The sequence below is a fragment of the Dendrobates tinctorius genome, unplaced genomic scaffold (assembly GCF_039654945.1).
Source record: "Dendrobates tinctorius isolate UK_male_01 unplaced genomic scaffold, ASM3965494v1 ptg000189l, whole genome shotgun sequence".
Lineage (NCBI taxonomy): Eukaryota > Metazoa > Chordata > Amphibia > Anura > Dendrobatidae > Dendrobates > Dendrobates tinctorius.
In genome coordinates, this window is record NW_027361856.1 from 2238589 (window position 1) to 2255530 (window position 16942).

At 47.6% G+C, this 16942-nt stretch overlaps 1 protein-coding gene across 2 annotated transcripts in view; it reads right to left on the reverse strand.

Annotated features, from left to right (window-relative positions):
* ZFYVE26 (zinc finger FYVE-type containing 26) overlaps window positions 1–16942 on the reverse strand; it is a 217620-nt gene that overhangs the window by 149432 nt on the left and 51246 nt on the right. For both annotated transcript variants that reach the window (XM_073552265.1, XM_073552264.1), the window contains exons 10-15: window positions 6092–6685; window positions 5463–5543; window positions 5258–5308; window positions 5033–5184; window positions 4654–4846; window positions 1432–1695 (exon numbers count right to left, since the gene is read on the reverse strand). In XM_073552265.1, coding sequence (XP_073408366.1) covers window positions 1432–1695; window positions 4654–4846; window positions 5033–5184; window positions 5258–5308; window positions 5463–5543; window positions 6092–6685 — 1335 coding nt within the window. The remainder of the gene's footprint in view (window positions 1–1431; window positions 1696–4653; window positions 4847–5032; window positions 5185–5257; window positions 5309–5462; window positions 5544–6091; window positions 6686–16942) is intronic.

Sequence of the window (16942 nt, forward strand, 5' to 3'; positions counted from 1 at the left end):
GCGCCGCTGTCCGCTAGGAGGCGGCGCTACAAGCAAGGGGCGGGCACGCCGGGCAGAGAGCCGGCTCGGGGGCGGAGCTACCCCCGGCCGTGCGTGCGCTTAAAAAGCGCTAATGTGAAACCAGCCTTACACCACGTAAAAAAAAAAAAAAAAATTAGATTTTTGGCTAGTGAACGGTCCTCTATAAATGAGATCGGAAGAGTTTCTGCACTGTGATGTGCCCTCAAAACAGTTTTAACCTGCTATGGTGGACGATTGCAGCAAGAACATTCTTTCCCACAAATTTTGTATAAAGGGACAGGTACATGTGAAACAGATTTTAATTTTTTTTTTACTAAAGTCCATATATTTCAGGCTAAAACTAACACTTGTAATTGAACTGCAGTATGTTTTTTGCAGGCTCTTTGTTTCCCACACATTCAACTTTGATGTGATCGGCGTTCAAAAATTAGCTGAGAAAAGGAGTTACAAACTCTCCTGTCAGATTGTTAGAATGAGCTCACTGATGGATTCTCAGTTAACTCATTCTGTATCCAGCACTACTCCAGAGCAAGGTTTATTCTTTGAAGCTGGCAAGTAGAGATGGGCAGACACCTGGACCGGATGTTCAGGTCTAGCAGAACAGTTACCAAAAAAAAAAAGTTCAGGTACCAGAACTGTACTTGGATCAGAACCCTATTTACTTCAATGGGGGGGGGGGGCAAACATCCAGTGTTTGCCACACTGTCATGTGCATAACAGCGTGACAAACACTGCCTCTGATCGAGAACAAAATCGTGCCAAGATGCGACCGTCCAGGCTGAGAACCAACGAGGAATGTGATGCTGCTGCCCCTTACCAGCCTGAGAATACAGCCCCCAGCTGTATGCTTTAGCTTGGCTGGTTGTCAAAAAAATGGGTGAACATTTTTTTTTTCTTTTTAAATTTAGAGCACAGGCGCCTGCTGACGAATATTCCCATCAGCCACTGCCTGCCCTCGCTGTTATTATCGTCAGCAAGTGTAGGCCAATGGGAGTAGCAGTCCTATCAGCCTATGTCAGTGACTGGAGACAAGGTAAACTTTATACCTCCGATCACAGCTGCTGGCTCATGCTGTCATTTGAGAGCTTGGGAAATGCGGATGTCTGATCGGCAGTAATGATTTTACCGCTGATAAGTGGCACTGATTGCAGTGCTGTCATGCACAAGACAGCACGAAAAACACCCGGTGTTCAGAATGGTGAACCCGAACAGTAGCACGGACTTCGTGGCAAAGTCGGTGTTTGGGGGCAGTGCCCGAAACATGTGGTGTTCGGTAAGGACCCAGAACTTTACTGTTCGGGTTCCCTTATCTCTACTGGCAAAAAGTATATTTTATGGAAAACACATTAACATCTACCATTTGCACTTTCATAATCTCCACATCCTATCATAATCTAACTGCTTGAATACCTTTGCTTTCCAGACATTTCTGCAAATGTCTCTCTGCAGTCTCCAGCAGCTGCTTGCACGTTTTCCAGAGATGTGCTTGTGTGCATGCCAAATCAAAAGTAGCCATTGCTGCTGGATTCATCTCTTCCACCACATGTCTCCACCGATCAGTCTTCTCCAAGCGTGCACTTCTCAACCAGAAATCATCTTGTAAGGCTTGTGTCAGGCAATCCGCAGGAGTGACCAGCTTATCCATCACATCAGAGATCGAATACACCACCATTCCTGGGAGGGTTAAAAATGACAGCATGATCAAAAAAAAAAAAAAAAAAAGTGTAAGAATTGATTTTAGTGCGTGAAAGAGGTTATCATAGCACAAAAACACTGCAATGTTTGAAAGTAAAGCTGCAGAGATTATCTGATAACACAGGTCCAAGCTTTTTATCGACAGAACAATCAGAAGATAGCAGCTAGAGAGGTTGGGAATGGCGACTCGAGTCCACTAATGGAACAGGTATAAGCCTCTGCTTTATTGCTTGCAGACATGCAGAATCATGGAGCAGGAACTAGGTTTCAAGAGACTGCAAAGAATTTTACAAAATCAGGATTAAAAAAATTTTTTGGACTGTAGGATGTACCTCTGGTTTAGAAATATGAGAATAGGAAGACATTTCTTTCTAGCTAAAACTTTACTGTCAGTGTAAGGAAGTGTCATGTAAACTCTGTAGCATGCACACAGCTCTGCTACATACACACACACACTGAGCCCTGCTACATACATACACACACAGCCCTGCTACATACACACACAATGAGCCCTGCTACATTCACGCATACACACACTGAGCCCTGTTACATGCACACACACAGAGCCCTGCTACATACACAAACACAAGAGTCCTCCTACATGCGCACACACACATTGGGTATACACTACCAAATTTTGAAAGTCCTTACAGGCCTATGTGCAGCTTTCGTGATGTGCAAGTCTTGGTAGCCTCTTCTCCTGCTCTGCACCGATCATATACATCAGAGTGGAGCAGGACGAGAGGACTGTACCACTGTATAGTTTGCTCAGTGATTAATTAAACAGAACTCTGTGTCAGTATTTTCACAATTTTTTTTACTTTGTAAAAAAGGGATCTCACTACCAAGGTGCTAAACAGGAAGATCTCATGATGGGTTCAACCAGTGAGCTGTCTGAAGACATTTGCAACCTTATAGTTGCAAAGCATATGGATGGCATTGGTTACAGAAGAATTTCTAAACTACTGATGGCTCCAGTGAGCACTGTTGGGCAATAAACCAGAAGTGGAAAGAACATAATATCACCCCCCCAACCTCCATGAGCTGTATGCACGCTCACCTCGCAAGACTCCATTGATGAGCAAACAGCATGCTTAAGTGCATTTAAAGTTTAACAACATTTAGATAACCCTGTGAAATACTGGGAGAATAAATGCTGGTTAGATGAGAAAAAAAAATGAACGCATGAAGATGTAATTATACACACCATGTTTGAAGGCCAAAAGGCACTGCACACATCACTACAAAAACACCATACCAACAGTGAAGTGTGGAGGTGGGAACATCATGGTGTGGCATTGTTTTTTTCTAGCATATACCACTGGCAAACTTCATATAATTGAAGGAAGGATGAATGGACAAATGTACTAAGACATTATTGATAAAAATCTGCTGTCATCTACCAGGATCATGAATATGAAACGAGAGTGGACATTTCAGCAAAACAATGATCCCAAACACAGCCATGGAAAGTCTAAATTGGTTTCAGAGAAAGAAAATAAAGCTGCTAGAATGGTCGAGCCAATCGCCAGACCTGAATCCTATAGAAAATGTATGGAAGGAACTAAAGCTCAGAGTTCATAGAAGGAGCCCACAGGACCTTCAGAATGTGAAGAGTGTCTGTGTGGAAGAATGGGACAAAATCACACCTGAGCAATGCCTGCAATTAGTTTCTCCATACGGGAGGCATCTTGAAGATTCAACACCAACAAAGGTTTTTGAATGAAGTATTAATGAAATTTCAGTAAGTGAGTTTGATACTTTACTCTGCATCATTTGTCATTATTACTTAATTATAACTGAATTTATGGACATCTATGGTTTGCTTTCTTTGCTTGTGTGGATCGGATGGGTTGTCACCGACATCTGGTGAGAATGTCATGTTAATAGCACCTTTACCAATATATTTACTTAATGATTGGTGACGTGTTCAACACTTATTTTACCCACTGTATAGCAAGATATCCATTGACTATATTCTAGGAGGGTGCGGAGCACTCCGCACTCCTATTTTTTGTGATATGCTACCACCACAGGGCCCTGATTCATACCCTTCACACTAAGATCTATGATCTCCCCCACCCCCACACTTTCTTCTGCTGATGTCTTGCTGCTGAGGTGGAAAGCATCTGGGGGGGTTTTTGTGGTACTAGTCATCTGTCTATAGGTTCCTTAGTTGGGTATTGCCTGTGTCAGGGAAGGAGACACACAGGGAATATCAGGCCATCAGCTTGTTTCCCAGACTTTTACTCCTGACCCCTGGTTCTTCAATCGGTATTACAACAAATCGGGAGGACTCTATCCTTTACTTTTTTGCACTGGCATTATTGGGCAATTTTATACTATATATGATACGTTTTTATCTAATTGGTTTGATGATTTTGGTTTTGCTCCAGGCTTTTCTTTCAATATATTGATATCATCTATTGGTGCTCTCCTACTTATACTAAAGCAGTTCTTGTTGCCGCCACTACTGGTGACGACCCTTCGCTTTGCATAATTATCAAAACATTTTCTTGCTAAAAAGTGTGGATATTTCCCTAAAATACAGTATGCTGTTATTAATATTGTGCAGTTCGTTTACTCACAAAACGTAAAAAAAAAAAAAGTTTACACAGCTCTGGCAGCGGCTTATCTCTTCTGAAAACAAAAAAGATAGGATAAGATACAGCATCGAATATCAGCTACCTGACCAGTCTGTACACCGATATCTGTGAAAGAAATGTTGGGGGGGCTCGGATACTTGGGCTAGCCCTGGTGAATTCAGAAGGTCTAGCCTCCTCGCATCTGCTGTGTATGAGGGCCTTTACACTGCCATTTGCAGCAGACTGTACCCAAGGTAATATCCTCCACAATAAATGTCCTCAGCACTAGATCACCGGCATGCTCCATGACCGTACTGATCGTTTACAGACGAGAATGCCAATGAAGGGTCACCTGCTGCTGCTGCGCTTCCTATGGCTTGTAGAGTGGAGCGGCCACCGCCCGGCTTTTTGGTGCCAACTTCCGAGGTCTGGCTTTCAATTTTTTTCTCCACTTTAGAGAGTTCACAAATGACTTCTTGATATCGTTCCATGAAAACGAGCTCCCAGTGGCTCAGAGAAGACTGCAGATTGAACATCCTGGAGACCTAAGCAACATTAAATTAAATAAGCCACACAAAAAAAAAAAAACCACTATCATCACATCTCTACTCTGACTGTCTCATTGCATCATAGGCTTACGGTCACAGACATCGCTATGGCCTAGGGAGTAATATAAGCGTCTCACTGGTAAGGAGACAAATCAGGTGGCCATGTTATAAAACGACACCCACCTCATGAGCATTAGTGTAGTTTCCTCGCAATATACATGAAATGAGCAGCGATTCCGGCGGCGACAGCATCATAGGGATGAGGTTATGTTGCTGCTGTCGGTGTCTCCTGTTGTCCACATCAGCCCTGGCGGACAGATTACTCGTGCTGCTCTCTGTAACACAAGATCCAAATGAGTGTATGCACCAGACGATGTGGACGCACCTTTAGCTGGGTGTGATCGCTACCTGACGTGCTTAGCTCACTACTCGTGCTTTCATTCGCTTTCCTGGATCCCGCTGTGTAAAAATACAAAACATTACACACATAAGACATGTAAGGTGTTTGGCACCCAAGGTCCCGGCAGATCCATCCAGGGTACTGCATCCAGTAAGAATCGCACGTGCAAAGGTTATACTTTACCAGTCATTACAATATATACCATCTACTTACATCCCCTGGTTCTCCTACGCCTTTTAAAACTGGAAATGTTGTATGCTCGCATTTGCAATTGTTCTGCAACAAGCTCGTACTCTAGAGAAAACAGAAATGGAAAGTAAGTGTAAAATAAAAAAAAAATAAAAAAAAAAATCACATACTGCATGAATTTGACACTGGATGCGCAATTGCAGCTTGTACCCTGAAATGCTGCATTGTTTTACTGAAAACCCATCAGGAGACAAGTCCGAAGCACATCCCCATGCGGCTGCTCCCAGTCGCGAACACTTTGATTGACAGGTCTCCAAGTTGGCCAGGGACTAGTCTGAGGCAGGTGCAATGCAGTTGCTCCTAGTCCCGAACCTTTTGACTGAAAGGCCTCTCCCTATGCACAAGCCAAGTCAAGGGAGAAACCGGTCAGTCAAAGCAACCTGGAAGGGGTGAAATTGCAGCAGACCTGGCCCATAGAGCCCAACAGCTCATGTACTTAAGATTTCTCTGGAATAAAACATTGGATCGCAGCCATCAAGGAAACATTTTAATCAATTTCCTATGGCCTCCATGCCCATATAAATGGCTTCAGAGGGTTGATCCTGCGGACAGCTTCCCTTTAGCAGGATAAATTAAGCGCACGGGAGCCATACCTGCATTCCTGTTGCTCATCACCACTTTGTACCTCCACTGGGCTTCGGAAATATATTTAGACAATCGGACCGCTCTGATCTTGAAGTCTTCTGATGCCAATGTGAAATCGCCAAGATCGCCTGAGTCTTTCATTAGGTCTACCTGTTCTTTCAACATTTTTAAGAAAGTGTCCAACACTACCTCGTCCACCAGAAAGCCACTCAACCTTCTGGTGAATTGCTTCAGATTGATATAGTTATATTTCTCCAAGTTCCAAATATTGTTCTGAGAGTTTTCTAGAGAAGCACTCCGGTCAGTGAGGATGACTCTGTCGTTATGTGGGGGGCTTTCTATAGGAGACCTGATCAGTGCAGGCTCCCCTTTCTCAGAGCTGCTGTCCAGGCTACCGAGACGGCCAACCTTCATCTCCAGGTCTTGATCGCCCCCTTCCACAGCGCAGCTGTCAGGAAGGGGTGGCTCGGAGGACAGATCGGCTGCAGATGTAAACATTAAGGAGAAAAGGTTTTCCAGAAGTTCCAGCTTCAGGGGCGAAGGCAGCAGGTACAAGTAATACTGGCACTTGGTAAAATACTGGGAAAAAAGATCAGGATGCTCTGAAAATAAAAGGAAAGCAAATGAATAACATGTGCTGCATGTGCATTTTTACAATTAACTCTATAGCTACAGGGCAATTTTTTTCCACTCTCCCTTTCTACCAGGAGAGAGATTAATTCACATTCCCCCATAGTCGCTTTTTTGTGGCTTTGAATTACCCCATTCATATAAGTTACTCAAAAACTTGGAAAATTTCAATTTCTGGTGAAATAATGAAAAAAAAAAAAAAAAACACTGTTTAGACCAGTGGGGCTGGTCTAATTGGGATCAGGAGGGTTAGGTCTTCTGGGATGGACCAGATCATGCATTATGAAGTTGCACAGACTCCATCCCTGCTAGAATTTCCCATCCCTTGATGGACGCTGTAGTGGAAATATGTTTTTGTAGGCGATGTATAGATGGCAGTAAATTAGCATCTGTTCTTAGGCTGCAGCTTTTCACAAAGGTCTCAGACCCCAGGGTGCCTTTCTGAGAATGCACAGAACTGGAGCAATTTCACACCTCTGATGCCTTTGAGGGAAGATGCTAGATGGGACCTAGTGCAGCCTGACACTTTCTAATTACTATGGGAAAGAAAGGTTACGAAAAAGAGCTTTTATTTTTTCTCTAATGTATTCATTGGTAAAGTAGCCATGGTCCAGTCACAAACCAGGAATTAGAATATTAACATGAGAGGCTGGCCTAGAAATCTGATCTCCAAGCTAAGCCCACAAATTGGGCCCTATTACATAAAGAAAGATGTTCACAGATTGAGGGCAGCCATGCTGATGTGATCCATTTCATATTCCCCGCCGGACGGGAAAAGAATACCAGACTGCAAAGTTTAGATATTTCTGCAAGTTTCTCCCTTTTATTTTATAACCATTTTGCATATTCGTATGTCACTTTTTATTTCCATATTTTTATATCCTTTTATTGTAAGCACTGAACTGTTTCTATTAAAGTTTTAAACTTAAATACATTTGAACCTTATATACTCTAAAAGAATCCATAACCTCAGAGTGTGTGATCCTAGTGATTGGCAGACAGTAGTAGTATTTCCGGGACTTATCGCCCTTATGTTCGGTGAGTGGTGGCAGCGTGTATGAAGTGGGGTGCGTGGTCCATGTCAGGGTGTGATTTATACTCCCATTGCAGCATAGGACAGAGGTTGAATGCTGGATTGAGTGAGAGGAGATAGAATAACCCTTGCAAGTGCAACCCCAAGTCAAGTGCTGAGAAGCGGGTACATGATAAATTGGTGGCAGAGCGATAGAATAGAATTTATTTCTATTAGAGCATTAGTGCATGGTTTAAGCAATTATTCCCTGTACGAAAGAATTGGTATTCTTGCAAGGAGTTCTACAAGGTTTTGCTCAACGCTTACTTAGACATACTTGCAGTCTCCCTTTCGCATTTTTCTTTTCTCTCTCTTTTATTTGGCAAAAGGCTCTGATTGACCTCTGTGAGCAGAGAGTAATAGAGACAGCCTACAAATCCAAGGAACTGCTGATGCACGCCTTTGGTCGAGCAGGACATAGAGCAAAATACTGAAGCACCTGGCCAAAGCGAGAGTCCATCTCGTACAGATCAAGCAATGCCAGCTCTTGCACCGGAGATACTGGATGGAGGTGCCAGTAATACCAGTGCTGAGGAGCCTATGGACTTTACAAATGGCATTACAACAGCTGGGAACAAGTGATCCCAATCTGCGCCTGCAGCTTATTCTACAGTACCGACAGGCTTAGAGAGGCTGCTGCTGCTGCAGAACGCCAGGCTGAGAGAGTTCAAGCTTCAGATGGCTCAAATAGAGAGGGGTAATGGTCCTCAGCTAACCCCCTCCCAGGACAAATCCAAGGAGACCACATTTGGAAAACTTCCCTGTGATGGAGAATGATACGGACTTAGATACTTTCCTTCGGGGGTTTGAAAAAACCTGCAGGCAATACCATCTACCCCGTGAGCAGTGGGCACAGTATCTAACTCCAGGGTTGAGAGGCAAAGCCCTGGAAGTTTACGCTGGCATCCCACCAGAGCTGGATCGGAACTATGAGACAATGATCAGGAAATACAATGTAACCCCATAAGTGTCCCGAAGAAAGTTCCGGAATCACCAACGTGGATCAACTAACAGCTTTGCGAATGTCGTGAGCACCTTGAGGACCACGTTCCACCAATGGATCAGGGGACTTTCTGTTACCAGTTTTCAGGACTAAACAGATCTTCTGGTCAAGGATCAATTCCTTCATATGTGCCCCACTGATGTACGACAATACGACAATGTGTGTGTGATCGAGAGCCACAAACAGCGAATCAGGCTGCAAAGATTGCAGACTGTGATGTGGCTAACAGGATGCCTGAGGTGCTGAAGCCATCAGGATTCAGCTGGAAGGGAAGCAAGCCAAAGGGTGAGCCTTTTCCCTCTGCTGGTCGATCACCAGTGCTGTCCAAGCCCACCTCCTATGGGGTCTCAGGGACTAGACATTTTTTAGGCGATGCACACCGATGCTGCTCCTGTAAGAAAGTGGGACATATCAGCGTAGTCTGCCCTGATAGGGAGAAACGTCTAACTACAACCTTAAAGCCGTCTGGGCCCCACCTTATGTCCTCTTTGTGGCCGACTCTGATGTGAGGACCAATGAGAACTGTCAATCTGTAATTGTTGGCAATAAAGTTAACATTGGTCTCAGACACTAGAGCAGAGGTAAATCTGGTACGCCCAGAAATGGTAAACCCTGCAGATACCATACTATGTCTATAACTGGGGTTGGAGGGATCAGCCCTGCCGTGCCAATGACCCGTGTGTACCTGGACTGGGGAGCAGGGAAAGGACAGAGAAGTGGGAGTATCAGAGGCCATTCCCTCCAGTGTGTTGCTAGGCACAGACCTGGGGAGGATGGTGTCCCACTAAATCGATCCCTTGGAAGTAAATGCTACAGAGAAAATGGAAGCAAGTGACCAACGTAAGATGCTGTGCAAGGAGGGAAAATGTACCAATGCATAGGAATATACATATGTGGCAGCTGTGAACTGGAATCAGGCTGCAGCTCAGACTCAACTCTAGAGATTAGAGGATGAGTCTCAGATATAACTGCCAGAAAAGGAGGGACACACTATGGACCGGGAGCCTACTCACGTGGCAGACCCACCGAGGTCCCTGATAACTGACCCTGAAGACTCCGCTTCAGACCAGAGACTGGTATTCACACTAGGCCAGGGCCTACAGACTGACAGAACTTCCAGGAGGCCCTGCGGACAGATGTCAGACTGGAGAAGATCAGATTTCTTGCAGACCAACCCCCTACTGCTTCTGACAAAGACTGAATATACTAGGATCAGGGCAGACTGTATAAAGAGACTCTCCCTACTGATACTACAGATCATTGGTACAGCGAAAAGCAGGTGGTTGTTCCTTATCTATTTAGGGAACAATTATTGAGAATCGCTCATGAAATTCCTCTGGCTGGATACCTTGGAATACAAAAAAAAAAAAGCTCAACTGACAACTTCTATTGGCCCAAGATGGGGACAGATATAGCCATTACTGTCGATCCTGCGTAGTTTGTCAGAGTCAGAAAGTCCTGGAATATATAGAAAGCCCCATTGATACCATTGCTAGTAACTGATGAGCCTTTCCAACGGGTGGCTGTGGATATCATAGAACCACTTGCAATACCTAGCAGTTCATCCTCATAGTGGTGGACTATGCTACAAGATATCTGGAAGCTGTGGCACTGTCCTCCATCTGAGTAGAGAAAGTGGCGGATGCTTTACTGACTGTTTTCTCTCGCATAGGTTTCCTCAGGGAAATGTTAACAGATCAGGGAATCCAATTCATGTCCAATCTGATGGAAAGCCTGTGCAAAAAAAAAAATGCAAGTGCAGCATTTTGTGGCCAGGGTCTATCATTCCCAAAATCAACGGACTCAACGTTTTAACGGAAACAAATCCACTTCAGCAGGTGAGTCTAACTGATTGGGCTTGCTTGCTATTGTGGTTCTTCAAGACAATACACCCTATGTGCGCTTTCCATTTTTGTTTTTTCTAACGTTTTAACGGGACATTAAAACAAATGCTCAAAATACTGGTGGACACTGAAGGAAGAGACTGGGAGCGGTACCTCCCTCATCTGTTATTTGCGTACAAGAGAGGTACCCCAGGCGACTACAGGATTGTCCCCCCTTTGAACTGGCTTATAGGAGGATGATCAGGGGGCCAATTGATTTGATTAAGGACTGTTGGGAGGACGACCCCTAAACTACAGGAGTCTCGGTGGTTGAGTATGTACTGCGACTCAGTGAAAGATTACAAAAACTGAGCAATCTGGCCCATGAGAACTTGACCCAGGCCCAAATCAACCAGAATGTCTGGTACGACCGTAATGCCAGACTGAGGGCCTATGAGGAGGGGCAGAAGGTTTGGGTGGTTGATCCCTATGTTACAGAATAAATTACAGGCCATATGGGAGGGACAATACACTTGTTCACAAGCGGCTGAATGATGTTAACTATGTGGTGACCCTAGATGAACATGCAAAGCTTCAGAAAGTATTTCATGTAAATATGTTGAAGGCTCATCATGACAGGGAGACTTGTGTCTAAGGCCTGTTTCACACTTCAGTTGTTTGATGTCAGTGGCAAACCGTCAAAGTGCGAAAAAACGGATCCGTTTCCGCTTTGCCAAAAACGGATGCACCGGATCCGTTTTTTGGATGGATCCAACAGTGGTCTGGAAAAGGAGAGAGGGGGGGGAGAGAGGAGAGGGGGGGGAGAGAGGAGAGGGGGGGGGGGGAGAGAGGAGAGGGGGGGGAGAGAGGAGAGGGGGGGGGGGAGAGAGGAGAGGGGGGGGGGAGAGAGGAGAGGGGGGGGGGGAGAGAGGAGGGGGGGGAGAGAGGAGGGGGGGGGGGAGAGAGGAGAGGGGGGGGGGAGAGAGGAGAGGGGGGGGGAGAGAGGAGAGGGGGGGGAGAGAGGAGAGGGGGGGGGAGAGAGGAGAGGGGGGGAGAGAGGAGAGGGGGGGGGAGAGAGGAGAGGGGGGGAGAGAGGAGAGGGGGGGGAGAGAGGAGAGGGGGGGGGAGAGAGGAGAGGGGGGGAGAGAGGAGAGGGGGGGGGAGAGAGGAGAGGGGGGGAGAGAGGAGAGGGGGGGGGAGAGAGGAGAGGGGGGGAGAGAGGAGAGGGGGGGGGAGAGAGGAGAGGGGGGGAGAGAGGAGAGGGGGGGGAGAGAGGAGAGGGGGGGGAGAGAGGAGAGGGGGGGAGAGAGGAGAGGGGGGGAGAGAGGAGAGGGGGGGGAGAGAGGAGAGGGGGGGGAGAGAGGAGAGGGGGGGGGAGAGAGGAGAGGGGGGGGGAGAGAGGAGAGGGGGGGAGAGAGGAGGGGGGGGGAGAGAGGAGAGGAGGGGAGACAGAGAGGGGAGACAGAGAGGGGAGACAGAGAGGGGAGACAGAGAGGGGAGACAGAGAGGGGAGACAGAGAGGGGAGACAGAGAGGGGAGACAGAGAGGGGAGACAGAGAGGGGAGACAGAGAGGGGAGACAGAGAGGGGAGACAGAGAGGGGAGACAGAGAGGGGAGACAGAGAGGGGAGACAGAGAGGGGAGACAGAGAGGGGAGACAGAGAGGGGAGACAGAGAGGGGAGACAGAGAGGGGAGACAGAGAGGGGAGACAGAGAGGGGGAGAGAGGGGAGACACAGAGAGGGGAGACACAGAGAGGGGAGACACAGAGAGGGGAGACACAGAGAGGGGAGACACAGAGAGGGGAGACACAGAGAGGGGAGACACAGAGAGGGGAGACACAGAGAGGGGAGACACAGAGAGGGGAGACACAGAGAGGGGAGACACAGAGAGGGGAGACACAGAGAGGGGAGACACAGAGAGGGGAGACACAGAGAGGGGAGACACAGAGAGGGGAGACACAGAGAGGGGAGACACAGAGAGGGGAGACACAGAGAGGGGAGACACAGAGAGGGGAGACACAGAGAGGGGAGACACAGAGAGGGGAGACACAGAGAGGGGAGACACAGAGAGGGGAGACACAGAGAGGGGAGACACAGAGAGGGGAGACACAGAGAGGGGAGACACAGAGAGGGGAGACACAGAGAGGGGAGACACAGAGAGGGGAGACACAGAGAGGGGAGACACAGAGAGGGGAGACACAGAGAGGGGAGACACAGAGAGGGGAGACACAGAGAGGGGAGACACAGAGAGGGGAGACACAGAGAGGGGAGACACAGAGAGGGGAGACACAGAGAGGGGAGACACAGAGAGGGGAGACACAGAGAGGGGAGACACAGAGAGGGGAGACACAGAGAGGGAAGAGGGAGGAGAGAGGAGATTTATTTTTACCTCTGCCAGAATGGCGTTTCGAGTTAAAAATGCATGAAAGGAAAGTTGTTCTGGGCATGCGCAGTTTATAATAGCGGTTCCGCCGCTGAAAAAAACGTTTCTTTGTCCGTCTACTCCAGACGGCGGACACTAAAATTCAAATGGATTCGTCAAAAAACGGATGCAACGGACGACTATCAGTCAAAATCCGCCGCTAATGCAAGTCTACTTTTTTCTAAAAACTGACATCAAACATCTGAAGTGTTAAAGAGGCCTTACCTGTCTGTAGCATGCCTGAAGAAGGGGAGGTGGATCTGTTACTAGATGGGGGGCTGGGACTCAGTATGTGGAGACCCTGGAGTCATCAGAGTTTAACCCTGAGCTATCTAACAGTCAGAGGTCTGAGCTAATGGGGGTGCTCAGCAAGTTTACCCAAGTCTTCACAGGGAAGCCTGGGAGGACGCACTTCCCGGTAAGGCAGTCTGCATACCGGATATCAGCAGAGGTAAAGGCACACATGAATGAACAAGTAGAGGAGAAGCTAAATCTCGAGGTAATACTATAATCCCAGAGTGCCTGGGCCTCCCCGATGGTTCTCGTCCCAAAAAAGTACCATACAACCAGGTTCTGTTCGGACTATAGAAAATTAAATCTACTTACTACATTTTAGGTCTACACTATGCCAAGGATAGACAGGCTGTTAGAGCAGCTAGCAAATGCATCGGGATATTGACAGATAACCCTGACTAAAGAAGCTCAGGAGAGGTCTGCCTTTATAATGCCATTTGGGCTGTTTGAGCTTCTGGTGATGCGATTTGGTATGAAAAATGCCCCTGCCACACGATCACATGTTCAGTATTTGGTCAGTATTTAACATCAGTATCCGTAAGCCAAAACCAGGAGTGGGTGAAAAACAGGGATTTTTGTGTACTCACCGTAAAATCCTTTCCTCTGAGCCAATCATTGGGGGACACAGGACCATGGGTGTATGCTGCTGCCACTAGGAGGCTGACACTAAGTGAATATAAAAAATTAGCTCCTCCTCTGCAGTATGCATCTACTTCTGGCTCCAGACAGAACCAATTCAGTGACAAAGCAGTAGGAGATCACAACCATCCAATTCAGGTACAACATGCCAAACCAAAGAACAAACCTAGCTATGAGGCCAACAGGGTGGGTGCTGGGTTCCCTAATGAGTGGCTCGGAGAAAAGGATTTTACATTGAGTACACAAAAATCCCTGCTTCTTCTTCGCCACAGTGGGACAGAGGACCATGGGACGTCCGAAAGCAGTCCCTGGGTGGGAAAACCAACATAAATTAAACCCCACGTACCAACTATCTAAAGATGAGCTACCGCAGCCTGCAGAATCCATCTGCCCAGGCCCGCATCTGCTGAAGCCTGTGTGTGGACATTGTAGTGCTTCGAGAATGTGCAGGCTGGACCTGGTCGCAGCTTTGTAAACTTTTTCTGCTGACGCCTGGTGTTGAATGGTCCAAGAAGCCCCCACCGACCGAGGGGAGTGTGCCTTGATCCCCGCAGGGATAGGCTTGCCTCTGACACAGAAAGACTTGAATAGTCAAGCGAATCCACCATGCTATTTGAACTTTAAACTTTGAAGCGGCTAGTCCCTTTCTGCGGCCCTCGGGAGGCACGAACAGCATGTCCGTCTGATGGAAAGACGTCGTCCATGAGACATACCTTCTGAAAGCTCTCACGAGATCCAGAGTGTGAGGAGCCCTCTCCACACGATGTACCAGTGCTGGGCAAAATGAGGGTAGAACAATGTCCTCGTTAAGGTGAAAAGAGGAAACGACCATTGACAAGAAGGGCAAGGACAGCCTGAGAACCACCTTGTCCCGGTGAAAAAAAATCAGAAAAGAACCCCGTTAGGACAGGGCAGCCAACTCCGAAACCCGCCTGACTGACGTTGCCGCGATAAGCAGCGTGGTGATGGAAAACAGCTCACCAGCCAAGAAGGCTGTCGTCGAAGTAACCACCAGCCAATGGACCGGGAGAAAGGATTTCCCCTAAATAAGACCATAACGTCCACCACCTGAGTGCCTGCTTGACCCGCGGAGACAAACAATACAGTCAGTAGAGGGGCTCCCATCCCAGGCTGCCAGGAGCGCATGCTGAAGAGGAAGGAGGTGTAGCTGGATGAATGGAACCGCTTCCATTGCTGCCACCATCTTGCCGAGGACCCCTGTTATGAATGGGTCACCGAGGAGAACAGGCCCAGGCTAAGCCACAGAAAACCAGAGATGTTGGTAACTAAGTGGATTGCAGACCCCTGATCCTATCCACACAAGTAGCAGTAGCCGTGGAGCATTCCTACGATGATCCTAGACGCCTCGGCACAGCCGGAGAGCTAACTAAGCCTAAAGCAAGAAAGGGGAATCTAAACTGCCCCAGAGCAGACCCCAAAGGAATAGATAGCCCCCAAACATATATTGTCGGTGAGACAAGATGAAAACACAAGCGCAGGCAGGAAAATAGACTGAGCAAATGATGGGGCCCACACTGCCTAGACAGGACAGGAAAGGGAAGACACTGTCTGCAATCACGCAAAAAACCCTGCAAAAAGTCCAACACGTCTGATGCACAAAAACACTGAAGTCGCATGACTTCGCCCCCTACTATATCAGCACTCTGGTATATTCTGAAAGCAGAACAAAAGCAAATCTAAAAGGGGACAAAACAAACTGGCACAAGCAATAACATATGGGCGGTGATTCAGCACAGCCCCAGCGGGAGCTGGCTGACCCACACAAAACAGAGATAGACAAAACCAGATCAATTGCAAACAGAATAGCAAATGAACCACTTAGCTGGCTGAACATGCAGGGACAGAGCTGGAGACATCAGACCTCAGGAGGAACAGGAAGAAAATCACCAGCAGGGATAGAGGGAGTCGGCTGTCTTAAATCCCAATCTGAAACCTCAGATCTCCAATCGTCATCCTCATTATCAGGTGGCAAGCCTCTGTCAATCAGATCAGCTCCATTACCTCCAGTAACCACCAGAGGGAGCCCAGATAGAGAACTCGCAACCCCCTCTATCAATCAGACCAGCTCCACTACCTTCAGTAATAACCAGAGGGAAGCCAGAAAGCGAATTCACAACAGACCCCCATGCTGAATCAGATGGAGTGGGGATAAGGACGACACAGTGCCCGGGCTCCCTGCTTGTCTTGAGGGAGTATCACCAACCCTCAGGAAGTGTCCAGGGTCATTCCCAAAAAGGAAATCAGCTGAGCTGGGACGAGGGAACACTTGTTCAAGTTTATCAGCCAACCCAGGCGAGAAAGTGTATCCAACGTGATCTGGATGCATTCTGCACAGGCTTGGAAGGATGGCCCCTTGATCAGGATGTCGCCTAGGTACGGCAAAACAACCATGCCCCAAGAATGCAGAATGGACAGGCCGAAGGGCAAGGCTGTAACTGAAAATGTTCCTCGCGGACAGCAAAGCGCAGGAACTTCTGGTGAGGGGGAAAGATCGTGATATGAAGGTAGGCATCCTGGATGTCGATGAACGCTAAGAATTCCCCTTTTTCCATCGAAGAGATGACAGAACAGAGGGACTACATACTGAAGTGCCGGACCTTGACAAATTTGTTTAGGCGTTTTAGGTCCAGGATGGGCCTCACCGTCCCATCCTTCTACGGAACCATGAAGAGGTTCGAGTAGAACCCCTCGAACCTTTCGTTTTCCGGAACCGGAGTAATGACCCTGTCTTGAAGAAGAGAATTGATGGCTCGGTAGAAGGATCGTGCCTGCGCCTCCGCTTTGGGGGAACAAGATGGGAAGAACCGTGTTAGGGGACGGGAAGCAAATTCTATTTTGTAATCCGGAGGACACCAGGTCCCTGACCCATTCATCGTGAACGACAGAGCCAGGCGTGGCGAAACCGGAGGAGACCTCCTACTCTGCTGGTGTCGACCGGGCAATGCCACGTGTCAC